The sequence below is a fragment of the Chanodichthys erythropterus genome, chromosome 6 (genome assembly GCF_024489055.1).
Source record: "Chanodichthys erythropterus isolate Z2021 chromosome 6, ASM2448905v1, whole genome shotgun sequence".
Lineage (NCBI taxonomy): Eukaryota > Metazoa > Chordata > Actinopteri > Cypriniformes > Xenocyprididae > Chanodichthys > Chanodichthys erythropterus.
Window position 1 is genome coordinate 32,990,619 of NC_090226.1, and position 13,959 is coordinate 33,004,577.

At 35.4% G+C, this 13,959-nt stretch overlaps 1 protein-coding gene across 1 annotated transcript; it reads left to right on the forward strand.

The window, feature by feature from the left end:
* Positions 1-409: 409 nt before the first annotated feature.
* smug1 (single-strand-selective monofunctional uracil-DNA glycosylase 1) lies at positions 410-4,831 on the forward strand. The gene is made up of 3 exons (XM_067387523.1): positions 410-473; positions 1,107-1,398; positions 3,499-4,831. Exons 1-3 carry the CDS (start codon positions 448-450, stop codon positions 4,024-4,026), a joined length of 846 nt encoding a protein of 281 aa, XP_067243624.1. The 5' UTR covers positions 410-447; the 3' UTR covers positions 4,027-4,831.
* Positions 4,832-13,959: the final 9,128 nt, after the last annotated feature.

Below are 13,959 nucleotides of genomic sequence, written 5' to 3' on the forward strand. Positions count from 1 at the left end.
AGTATTTTGATTTTGATTAATTAATTTATTTTTAATATAAAGAGTGCTTTTGTGTATAGGACATATCTCAATAATCAGAGACAGGTTACACAATACTAAATGCAAATTTATATAAAATAAAAGAGCATATGGACTGTGCAATCAGTGCAATAATAAAGAAACAATGGAACATGCCATCTCATATTGTACAGTGCAATACAAATTTCAAAATCGATGAAAAGTATTTGTCACTAGAAAATCTGTTGGCTGTATGGAATCAAAATAAAAACAAAAATAATATATTTACATTTTCTCTCTCTCGCAAATCGCATTGGTGCTCCACACTCAGGCGCTGGCGGTAATGCATCATAGAGCTGCTTTGCAAAAAGAAGAAGAAGAAGAAGAAGAAGATCCCAGTATGCATCGCGGTCCGATCGCGCTTTTGTTGCCGGAAAACCCTTTGGAAGAATGCAATCACAGCCCGATATTGAGAGGTAAACCACAAAATACGAGATAAAATCAGATCTAATAAGCGCTGTTATAAAAGGCGTGTTGTAAGACTTTACGTCAGTGGATAAATGGCTTTTGCCTTCTCAGTATTTGAATGGAAGAAAGACTGTAGTGAGACATGTATCTCCAAATGCATGTTTGCATTGCCCAAGAAACTCATAAAGCACCGTTACGAAATGAACTTTAGTCAAACAGAAGTAATACTGAAGCAGTAATACTCGAGGCTGCATTAAAGCAATGAAACCTGGAGCACAGTTCAAATGCCTTTTTACCTCTGCAGTAGATCTATATTTCAAAATAGTACAAATACAGTTCAGTGAAGTCCTATTGCATTCTCCAAAATATAATTGCATTTAACTATCATACAAATATAGTTCTGTATAGCAGTTTAGAGTAATACAAATCAGATTCAATACAGCAGAACAGTCCAATATAACCACAGCTGTACTGCAAAATGAACTGTGCAAGAGTAAAGAATTGCGGTTACAACAAGTTATGTTCATTTTCAAATAATTTCCCACCTGATTAACAAGCATTCATTTTAGTTCATTTATGCAATAGCCATGCCAACAATCTGTGAACTCAGATGGTTATGATTTTTTTTTTTTCATTTGTAGGTTGGAAAATGGAGATGCATCTCAGGGAGAAGATCCCACCGGTCTTCCTTTCCCGGCTGCTGACCACTTTTTTAATAGCTCTACAGTTGCTTCAAGGTTCCTGCAGGCTGAACTGGAGCTGAATGCAAGGTTACGGACACTGTCGTTTGGAAAACCGGTGCGATACACGTACAACCCGCTTGAGTATGCCTGGGACACACACCGATGCTACGTGGAGACGTACTGTCAGGACGGACAGAGCGTTCTCTTTCTGGGCATGAACCCCGGGCCATTTGGCATGGCACAAACAGGGGTCAGAAGAGTTTCATTCTTTATTTCACAATATCTATAAATAAAGACATGCACATAAGGGATAGTTCACCCAAAAATGAAGATTCTTTTTAAATAAATAAATCTATCTCAAGATTTCACAGATAATTATTACTTATAATTGATATTATATATAATTTGGTAGTGAAACATAAAGTGTTACACATTTTATTGGTGCAAGGATGAGTGTATTTTGTGCAACTGCTTTTTATCACTTAATTAGAAGCACAACAATTACTAAATTGTGTCGTCTGTTACATAGAGACCACTGAACAGACATTTAGAAGCTTATTTTAAAATGCAAAGTATTAAATATACAATTTTTTACAACACTATCAGTGTGTCCCACTTGAACACTAGGGCCAAATACAGGAAATACGTCTTGAAAGTAGACAAGTGGTCAAGTGCAAAGACTGCAAGTGTGGGTGTTTGTACAGGCTTAAAGACGCTGCACTCATAGTAATTATGAATAGGGTTGCAAAATTCCGGGAATTTTCAAAGCCTGAAACTTTCCATGGGAATTAACGGGATTATATGGGAATAAACTGGGAATTTGCAAAATTGCAGGTTAGCCTATAACAGGGTACTTACATGTAGTTGGTTAAAACAACTAGATTTAATGCATTTTCAGTTTTTTTTTACCCTGCACAATGCTCAATCACAGTCACACAGCACACTTCTTACTGCATTGAAGCCCCTGCATGCACTGTGCATTCCTCCAGTCCATAACATGAACATTTGATCAAAAATACATAAAAAAAGTAGTATTGTGAAATATAACTACAATTTAAAATAATGGTTTTCTGTTTTAATATACATTAAAATACAATTTATTCCTGTTATCAAAGCTGAATCTTCAGCATCATTACTCCAGTCTTCAGTGTCACATGATCCTTCAGAAATCATTCTAAGATGATGATTTGATGATCAGTTATCAATGTTGGAAATAGTTGTGCTGCTTAATTACCTGTGATAGGATTTTTGATGAATAGAAAGTTAAATAACAGCATTTATTTAAAATAGAACTCTTTTGTAACAATAGCGTTCAACATTATGGAGTCAGTAATTCTTTTTTTGAAAGAAATTAATACTTTTATTCAGCAAGGATGTGTGAAATTGATAAAAAGTGATATTAAAGTGATATTGTTTGAAAAGATTGCTATTTTGAATAAATTCTGTTCTTTTTAACTGTTTATTCATCAATGAATCCTGAATTATTAAACTATTACAGGTTCCAAAAAAATATTAAGCAGCACAACTGGTTCAACAACTGAGTATCAAATCATCATATTAGAATGATTTCTGAAGGATCATGTGACACTGAAATAAATAACACGTAACAATTGCTGTGATAAAAATATATTTATTTTACATATTTACTAAATTAGAATTAATTGAATGTGAAAAATAAATAACTGTTATTTCATGTTATGACCAAACAAAATGTTTACAGTTATGTTTTTATATGATACATTTTGTATAAATATTATAAATTTATATTAATTTCCCAAAATTTCAAATTAATTCCCATAAGTTCCCATAAAGTCCCGTAAATTCCCATAAATTCCTGTTAAGTTTCCAAATTGGAATATTTCCAAACATCCCCCAGGTTAAGTTCGCGTGGAAAGTTTCAGGAAATTTAACGGAAACCTTCTGCCCCTTTACAACCCTACTTATGAATGGGAGTACAACATGCAGTATGGCGAATAAGTTCCGCCTTCTAAATAAAAGAGCCAATCATCGATTGATAAGGTCATCACGTCACTGCAGTGTTCTGAGACTCGCGTTTAGGACTGCACATGCGGCTGGTCCAACCTAAAAAAATAAGCTTTTTTAACACTATTTGATCATAAAAAATAACATTTATGGTATTCTTACACTGTTTGCATAAGATTTCATAATAATTTCTCATGGTTTTAAAAAAGCAACAATAACTGTAGCAACTTTGGTATTTTGAGGGAAACTGTGGTTAGCAAATTTCTGTGAGAGACTCATTTGCTGAAAATACACGCTAGTATAACAGTTGCTGGAGAAGACAGTTTAAAAAAAGAAGTCCATCTCAATCTCTTTTTTCCTTCACAAGGTTCCATTTGGCGAGGTAAAAGCAGTTCGCAATTGGTTGAAGATCACTGGAACGGTCGGGCGTCCAGCAGACGAGCACCCAAAGCGTCGAATCACAGGCCTCGACTGTATTCAGAGTGAAGTGAGTGGAGCACGCTTCTGGGGCTTCTTCCAAGAGCTCTGCGGTGAAACTCACAACTTCTTCCGCCACTGTTTTGTGCACAACTTGTGTCCTCTCATCTTTATGAGTGAGTCTGGCAAGAACCTGACCCCACCTGAACTCCCGGCTGCGGAGCGTGATGCCCTTTTGTCCTGTTGTGATAGCGCTCTTTGTCAGGTAGTCACTGCACTGGGCGTCTCAATGGTGATCGGAGTGGGCAAACTCGCTGAGCAACGTGCTCGACGCGCGCTTTCAGAAGCAGGTATCACAGTGAGGGTGGAGGGGATCATGCATCCGTCCCCTAGAAACCCACTGGCTAATAAAGGTTGGGCAAACATAGCTCGAGATAAACTGGATAGTCTGGGGGTTTTAAGTTTGCTTACCAGATGATGATGATGATGATGATGACGGCTACTACCTCATACGCATTTTAAAATTCACCCAGCAATGCTTTTGAACCTTGCTATTTCCATTTTAAATTACTTATTGAAATGAGACATCGATGGGAGAGGTCATGTATAAAACAACAGATGTTATGCCCATTGATAGAGTACTTTATCACTTTATTTTATTTTTTTATGCGTAATATTTATCAGTGTGTGTGTGTATATATGTCTATTTCTAGAAAAGTTCTTTTGTATGTTAAGATGTAAAGGTTCCCGATTCTGTCGTAAATGTAATTTCTTTTTTATATTTTTTTTTAAATCAAATTATTTTGTTTTTATGCATTTGGAGTTTGGAAAAAGGGTTAAACAAAGGATTCCATATAAATCTAAAAATGTACGTTATCAAATTTGGCTTAAAAACTACTGTGCATGCTGTATATAAGTCTTTAATTGTAACACACTAACTCACCCACAGTGAGTTCAAGAGGATGTTCGATGTATAGAGTTCATTCTCATTTTTGCTGTCGAGTGGGTTGTAATTTCATTCTGTGTGTTTAACCCAAATGTTGAGTCAAATGTGTAAGTGATGGCAGTAAATTCTACCTCATGTTCATCACCATCCTATAATTTTGTGTTCATCTGTTAATGAAAGTGTCAAATCATGAAAACATTCATCTCATGTATATTGTAAAGCTTTTCTTTTGGCATGAGGGTTTGTTACTAATAATAATGTTATAAATATGTTGTTTTTCAGTTTAAACCCCCCAAAAAAACCCTTCACGTTTGTATTAATAACATTGATTTTAGTGCTTGAGTACAATGTAATCACTTGTGATTGAAGGCAAAATATAGAAAATCTGAAAATAATGAAAAAATCCAGCCTTTTTGTTGTTGTTTTTAATATTTAAATGAGTTTATTTATTTTATTTATTAAAGCAAATTTTTTCCCCATTATACCTGTATATCTGAGCAGGAAGAGACTCAGGAGTGCAGAGTGAGTTTATTATAGTCAATCTAGGAAATAAACACAGAGACGCCCTGCTGTCAGTTGCTGAAACTCTTCGACTGGCAAGAGTAAACTCTAAAGTTGATGATACACGGGGCAACTTTTTGAGAAATGTTGCTGGGCAGTTTTGTCGAGCGATGTTGCTTGGGCACTTTCCAATTGAGAATAGGCAACAATTTTCTATCTGATAGAAATTTGTTGCCTATTCTCAATTGGAAAGTGCCTTATCAACATTGATCAAAAAGTTGCCCTGTGTATCATTGCCTTATATCTCCTTTCCTTATTCTATCTCCTTTCCCTTATTCTTGTTGCTTCAGTCTTATCACACAGGCAGATATTTCAAGCTTTTATGGAGAGGAAGGGTGTCAGCTAATCAGTGGGGTGCCTCAAGGTTCAGTACTCGTTCCTCTTCTTTTCTCCATTTACACAACCTTATTGGGCACGATCATAAAAGCACATGGCTTCTACCACTGCTGAGCAGATGATACACAGCTCTTTCATTTCAACCTTGGGTCACAGTTTAGATTTGGGTCCAATTCTCACTATTAACTAACTATTAACTATGGCTTTTACCTCAATAAACTCCTAATTACTGCTTATTAATAGTTAGTAAGGTACACTCTAAAAAATGCTGGGTTAAAAACAACCCAAGTTGGGTTAAATATGGACAAACCCAGTGATTGGGTTGTTTTAACCCAGTGGTTGGGTTAAATGTTTGACCCAACCTGCTGGGTAGTTTTATTTAACTCAACTATTGTTCAAAAATCACTATATGGCTGGCTTAAAATGAGCCCAAAATATGTTGGAAATTAAAAATCAGACACATAATTACTAGAGGCAACAATAATATCAAAAGGTGAACTTTCATTAAAAAGCAATTTAATACATGTTTATTATTTAATTATTATTAATTAAACTTTTAACTATTAATAAATGTTAATTTCCAACCTATTTTGGGTTCATTTTAAGTGATGAATAAATTCATTTTTAAACATTAGTCGAGTTAAATAAATCTACCCAGCAGGTTGGGTTTAAGATTCAACCCAACAGCTGGGTCAAAACAACCCAATCGCTGGGTTTGTCCATTTTTAACCCAACTTGGGTTGTTTTTAACCCAGTTTTTAGAGTGTAGCTGTTAAGTTTAGGTATTGGGTAGGATTAAGGATGTAGAATATGTTCAGGTTACTAATTGGCCTAGTAAGTAATAATAAGTAATAAAAGTAATAATACCTCACTCTGAACTCACACTGACATTTTGGACCCTAGATAAATCGAATTGTACATCTTTGTCAAAGTGCATTCGCAACCTGACTAATATTCATCAGCATCTCCAGAGCTATATTGTTACATCATGCCTGTTATACAAATACAGAATGAAAAATCCTTATGGTGTTCTTGACAAGGTGACCTCTTGGTGACCCCCTGCCAGCGTGGAGACATTGAGCTGTTTAATGGCTGACGTTTGCCAGAGCCATCAATACAATGACAAATGAGGGCTTGGTTTATTAAAGCAGAATTAGACCAGAGAGAGGGAGGACCAGAGTGACAAATGAAGAGGTGCGGTCATCCACTGGAAAGAGTTGAGGAAGAAGAATGAAGGAATGCAGAGAGGCAGAAGAGAAATAATATCATCATTCTTTATTCTCCAGGACTGCTCTGGGAAGAGCAGGTGGAAGCAGCCAGAACAAAACACAGACTTGACAGAAAGAAAGACAGTAAACACTGGGATCTATAGATCTCAAGGTAATCAGGTCATAAAATAAATATTTTATATTAACTAATAATAATAATAATTTTTTTTTTTTTTTTTTTTTTTAATATCCTTTATTAGTGGTGCTTAGAAATGTTTCTCTTTATATTTTCAGCAAGTTTTTCTCTTTTTTAAAGATACACTTGGGCCAAATACGGGAATTTAAAAAATGAGTCAATACATCATCAATCCTTCTTCCAAAGCATGTTTTTTGTCTTACCCTGATTCACTATGGTAAGTGCATTTATTTTAGACATGCCGGTATGGTTTTAATGTGAAATTGCATACAGACATCAATCGCACGTGCATTTCTCGTCACATCCATAAATTCTTGTTCTCATTTTTCTTGCAACATTTGTTTGGTTATCATTAATCACTAGGATGAAAGTAGGATGAAATATGCACATCAGGTGTGGCTATACTGAAGAGGATAAATCAAGAGTTCAGTGTGCCATAACTAACTTCACACACACTTATGTACATTACACATGTTAGATTGCTTTCATGCGATAATGTGCAATAAGAATGCCCCTACTAATTGTCTTCTTGCAATCAATCACAATTACAAATGCATACACAGTTCATGCAAGTGTTACATAAATGTGCTGTAATTCAGATGGATATTTCAAGAGGACTAAATTAATTTATGATCGTCCATTGCGGAGTCAAAATGAGACAGATAAGTCGTTATGAATTGGCTCTGTGTGTACAACACTAATCACACTTGCTCTTCTTCTGCCTTGTTTCTGTGCTTTTATTGGTGGTTTATTTATTGATGCTTTAGTTAATGTCTCTTCTAATTTTAGCTTGCCTGTGTTTTGATTACAGACTATGATAGAGTTATTAGAAGAACTCTAAGCGAACTGCAGTGACGTCATGCTGTTCAAGTAAATTAGTACTCAATTCAAGCTTGTAGAAATTAAAACGTAAATATCAACATTATAAAATGATGTAAAACTACTCAACTTTTCTGAAACATCATGTACTGGGCCTTGAATAATTAATGAGGCTGTTTTCTAGCTGTATTTACACAGCTTTATCATTGCTTTTGTTGTTAGGTTTAGTAACTTGCCATTTTGTGACATTTGGAGTTCATTTTCTACTCAAAATGACATTGAATGTTACCGTCATTGTGTACCGAGTATTAAGGTCTCTGTGTTCAGGTGCCACCTTACTTCCATTATGTATATATGGTGTCTGCACAACATCAATTGTATTATTTACTTGGATGTTTCTAAGTAAAGCATAGACTTTAAAAACATGGTTTAATTTAGTATTATATTGTCTGATTAAAACGTACTGCAAAGTAAACTAACACTATTGGATACAGTATGTAGTTTTATTGCCCATATTTGTCACAAATACACAATGTAAAAAAAAATAAAAAAAAAATCACAATTTAATTTATTATGCCGATATCACAAAAAAAGATTCAAAATATGGAGCATTTTAACCATAGCTGTGGAAAGTGAATTCCTTAACCACTTAAATATGATAACTTACTGGATCCCCACCCTGGTCCTGGAGTTCCCTCAACACATTTTGGATGTCTCTCTCTCTCTCATCCGACATAACTATTTCAGATGTTTAAGTTAGTAGTTAAAACAAAACATTAAGCCATTACCTATTTCAAAAGAACAGTGACAAGTTAACAACCACATGAAACAAATATTAACCTGACAACATCTTGGTCTCGGTCGATGGTTCTTCTCGGTTCTTCATCCTACATGCAGAAATGTTTTATCTGTTGCTCAGAGAGTACAAATGAATGGTCACAATTGACGCATCAGGGAGTAGTTATAGTCAAACTCCTTCTCCAGGTCTAACTGCTGCTTAGTGCAAGCAATCCGGGGCTGCTTTGACTCTGATATACTGTAACAGGGCTAAATGAAAAAAATAAATAAATAAATAAATGAAAGGTGATTTAAAACTTAGTGATGGTGAATAATTAATTTAAAATCATTAGGCTACTTAATATGCCTCATCTTGTTTACTTTCTCCCCCTGCTCATTCAGTCTGCCTTCTCCTGCACAGACATAATAGAAAAAGCCTCATGGTTGCCTATAGACCAGTGCCTCTGCTATAAAATTTATGGCTGGTGTGATATGTTGGTTTTCATGGTTTCTCACCAAAATCATATGTGCATGGGTCAAGATAATAGTGATTAAAGTAAAAGTGACAGAAGGTCACCATCTCCATCCATTTGGTTTGGCAGCGGGCAACACTTAGCATTTGTCACATAATGAAACCAATGGAAACTGGCTAAGCTCTTCCCTTAAAAGGAACCAAATATTTAACTTCTGTTTTTTGCAGATTTAAGCATAGACTTTAGTCAGGGGAGCGCCATATTTATTTTTTGACATATGAAAACAAGGCAAGGCTGTTTAATGGATTGTACTTTTGTTTAACAGCATATAGATTTCTTCATCTGACATAGACAAAAACTCCATAAAACTGTTTTAAAAGTTGTGAGTTGTGAAAATTATGTGATCTAGGACCTTTATACAGTGCGTTCCATTGTGAAGACTGTCTATCCATTGTAACCATCTGTGTTAAATTCAATATGGTGTCTACACTGACTAAGGTCTTTTATGATTAAAAATGGGTCATGCTCAGTCCAGACTGCATACAGAGGTATGTGTGCTTCCCAATAATTGAGCACTCTACCACAAAATCACAAATGTGTTTACAAAGATGTACACATGTACCTGGAATACATTAAATCAGATGTCTTCAACCCAGCCCCTGAGACCCAAGGTCCTGCAGAGTTTAGCTCCAAACTCATATCAAACACATTTAAGCCATGCATCAAGGTCTACAGGATCACTTGAAAAATCACAGGCAGTTGTGTTGAAGAAGTCTGGAAAGAAATTTCAAAGGACAGTGAGTCCCCAGAAGCAGGGTTGAAGACTTCTGCATTTAACAGGTTTTTTAGGATTTATATTTCATCAATATTCATTGATACGCTCAACATTGCAACAGTTTTGACAGGTTTACTTGGATTTTCATAACCCTTACCATGTGGAAATATAACATCGTAAATATGAATGCACTTTTGAAACTGTTTGGCCCAGGTAACAGACTGTTTTTGTGTTGTTTTTCTCTTTAACTCTGGCAAGACATTTCTCATTGAAAACTGGAAAACATTTGTGATTATTAAACATGGAGTAGAATCAGATGCCTCCTCACATTCAAACAAACTGAAACAGGATGAAGCTGTTACGTGTGGGATTGAAACCCACGTTCTGAGAAAGCTTTGAAAGCATTTAATTACGGTCATGGCTGTAGAGGGACAGATATCTATTTCATTACAACTTTAGGAAACATGATTATTAACTTACTGCACAGTGAGGGAGCCATTTGCCAAAGCCAATCAATCAGCTCAGCATTTGGAGCCACATAATGACTGCTAGAGGTTTGACATTTGCTATCAATTAATTTTGAAAAGAACTCATACATTCAAAATATTTGCATCACACACAGATTGTGTATGATGAGGGTTACTTGTTAGCTTGTCCCACTTTAAAACTTATGTTAACTGCGTCACATGCTTCAAAGAGTACGGCATTGTTTGAAATTATTATCATATTTCGTCAAAGTCCTGTTAGCGGAGTGTATCAATAGCATGATTTTCTGTTTCTATTTGGAGTGCTATTTATACGCAGAAATTACCAGTGGCGTGCATATGATACGCACGTGTTTGACGTGCATATACGCAATTTTCGGTGTGCTTATGATACACAATTAGTTGGCGTTCATATGATACGCACTTTTGGTACATAAAAAACCCCTCTACCCCACACCATTAACCCTACCCATTGCGTATCAAAAAGTAATTTCGGCGTATAAACAGCATGCCAAATACAAGTAGGAGATCGTGTTGGTTTGCGAGCTAACCGGAAGCTTTTGCAGCAGGGATAAGTTAGTTTTGTTTGTTCAATAAAGGCCCCCTGCCTGAATCTGTTTAGCAAAACAGGAAACAACTGTAGTAATTTTAGATGTGAAGAGGAAAGCCATAAAGTTTTATGACGCGTCAGAGCAATAAAGTTTTACAAGTCTGTAGGCTACTGTAAATGATTGAAACAAAAGTGCATGGAGCCCGAATGAACTCGCATTACAGCAGATGTCTCCTCTTGAAAACGGCTTTGTAGTTTTGGACAGAAAATACCTCAGACAAGCGATATCGCCATGTACAAATTACACCCAAAAACACAAGGATATTTATGAGGACATAAGAACTCTTATTTTTTTCACAGTTTCAGCATTATTATTTATCATTCTTAAGCTATAGAAGACCATACAAGCAAGGTTACTTTTTACGCGCGTTTTCAAAAAAATTACAAAAATACACATCCATACACCCGCCCACCCATCTATCCACCCATCAATCAAATTATTTCCCAAACCTCTTGTCTTGAAACGGGCTATAGGGTCGGCCGGACACCCTGGTCAGATGGCCAGTCCATTACAGTATTTTATTTATTTATTTTTTGTCATCGTTCAAAAATCATGAGGTGTTCTACTTGGACTGGGCCTCTCCTTATCAATCGTCGAGATACAATCAATTTTACAATTTTGATACAATCATTTTACACAAAGGGTTCATGTGTGATTAACATGCCGCGTAGAGGCACTATAACAGAAGGTTGATTTTGCTGGAGTTGTACGCGGTAGGTTGTTGGCGGTTAAGGTTATTTTCCTTGATGCTGTCATCGCTATTAATTAGATCGGTTAATGTAAATTAATTGTATGCTAAACCCATATACCTATCTACAGCCCAAACATGTTGTGAACCGTGATCGACCAACTTAACATTTTCTCTTAGTAGCATGAAAAAAAAAAAAAATCCTTGGGAATTTTCTGAGAGAAATGTAGCCTAAATGTAAACGCATAACGGGCATTTTAGTTCCTTAAAATGCGTAAAGGAAGTGTGCTATGCTGTTATGTTATTTAATGACACAGCAAATTTGCTAGACGCATCTTAGCCTACCAGACTCATTCCACTTTAACGAACAAACTACACTTACAATATTTTATATAGCCTATGTAAATATTATAATTTTTTTTTTTTTTATTCTAATAAAAGCCAGTGTGAAAACAAAGTTATTAGGAAACATTAGGAATTCCCAGCTTAATACACAAAACAGTTCCAGCATCACTTAACAACATCGCAAGGACATGAGTTTTTTTTCTTTTTATTATTTATTTATTTATTTATTTTATTTTTTTTGCCATATATCGTCATTTTCGGAAATGTGCTTTTGCTTTTCTTCCAAATAAACCTTAAAATAGCTTCCTAACTTCTAACTTGAAATATTCTTCTTCCATTCTGAAACCAAATTTGACACAGCATGGACGATATCTTCAACGCGTGAGAAATCGGTTGAAATGAAATGTTTTCTCCAGTCCCTGGGTAAGGTTAAATCACTCAGGCTAAAAGTGTTTTAAAATATTACTATAATATATCGATGTATGCATATTTATAAAACAACAATGAGATGTGTCTTTAAAGCAGGTATCATTGTATGCTGTTCCTGTTTTAAAAAGTTTAATTATTTAATGCCGTCATAAATTTAGTCAGCGGTAGCGGACAGTTTTATGAACAACTGATGACTGTTATAAAATTTACTACCGCTAGTTTTACTGTTTCCGAATAAGGTCTATAAAACTTAAGAAAACAATGAATGAAAGAGACTGAAAAACAAAATGACAATGAACACATGTAGCCTAGCAGAGAAAGTGAAAAAGAAACACCTCAGTTAAATACGAGGCAACCTTACCGTGTCTTATGTGAAGTTTAGCCATCCAAGGCTCGTTTCATTTTATCAGATTTGGCATACAACTATTCCCCAGAGGCAGGACAGGTTTGTTCTCAGCAGCGGTTTTTCTCTCTCTCCCAACAATCTTCGGATGTTTAAGGTTTAGGATGCTAAAATTATTCGGAATTAGATGGCCACAGAATTCACAGAAGACCTGTGCTGATATTCAAGCAAATCGGATGCAATGTGAGCCTCGAGCATGAGGACGTATATAGCGCGTTGTTATGAACAGCGAAAGCAGGCGCAAAGAATACAGAAGATTACTTGAACAACGAATGGGCCACTAAAGAATTTATCACAGGCCTTCATGGCCTACTAAGTTGAATTACTGCTGTAAAGTTTCCCATCAATCGTAGGCTATAAGAGTGTATCGTTGTTATTTAGCTTAGTATGATTTTGTTTGATATGCTTTGAGGTTTTCAATCTTGATCTCGACCCAGTCATGAAACAGTTTGAATCAGGAGCTTATTAATAGAGAAGCGCAAAATATTGGTATAGTTGGGGAGTTTAGGTCATGGTGAAGAAAAGCCGGACTGAAGGCCGACAGCGTCATCTGCTGTTAAGTATGCAATTGACAAGCGATACAACTTTTCACTAATTGTTTTTTCCTTCACCTTCAGAAACATTATAATGAGAAATGGAAAAGACACGCGAACCTTATTGAGAACATGTAACAGTTCCGCTGCTGTTAATCCCTCACTTCATAACATCAAAAACTGTTTCTTAAGTATTTAAATTCTTCTTAGTTACTATTTAAAGAGTTCTCAGAAAGCAGCATAGCGTTGGTCAGGCCAAAGCCACACAAAGACAATATAAAATAGCCTACTGCGTCTTAATTTCGCTGTTAGCATGGGCTTATTTTATTGAATACATTCATAGATGCCATTATAAGGTAGTAAAATTATTGTTTTTCTTTTCTGAATTGTTTGAGTACTTTAGTACGATTAATATATTGCAGTGAAAGACTTCACAATAGCCACAGCAAAAACAGATAGTATAATAACGATACTATGTTGTATCGTGTTTTAATGGGATTGTGTAAAATAAAACGTAGGCTTAAGTAAAACTAATTTTAAATATTACATTAAAGATTCGCCCTGTCTTATGATCATTCTATTGACTTAAATCATTCTGAATGTTGTAAACTAAAGTTCATTCATGTATGCATTTGTTTTCTTACACCACAACTTTCACCACAGCATAAAAATCTCTCCATTAGGAAGATTTAATGATCTAACTCAACCAACAGAAGATTTTAAAGCATAGTCATGAGTGCACACATCACACATCAGCTGACGCACAGGCATGATCATGTTACATAATTGAAAAGTTTTATTTTCTAAAAACATTGGGAGGAAAAAA

Excerpts from the sequence above, each read along its gene's own strand:
- smug1 (XM_067387523.1), top strand. The coding sequence starts at position 448 with ATGCAATCACAGCCCGATATTGAGAG. Across the intron at positions 474-1,106 it reads TCACAGCCCGATATTGAGAG|GTTGGAAAATGGAGATGCAT; the intron begins GTAAACCACAAA and ends TTTCATTTGTAG. Across the intron at positions 1,399-3,498 it reads TTGGCATGGCACAAACAGGG|GTTCCATTTGGCGAGGTAAA; the intron begins GTCAGAAGAGTT and ends TTCCTTCACAAG.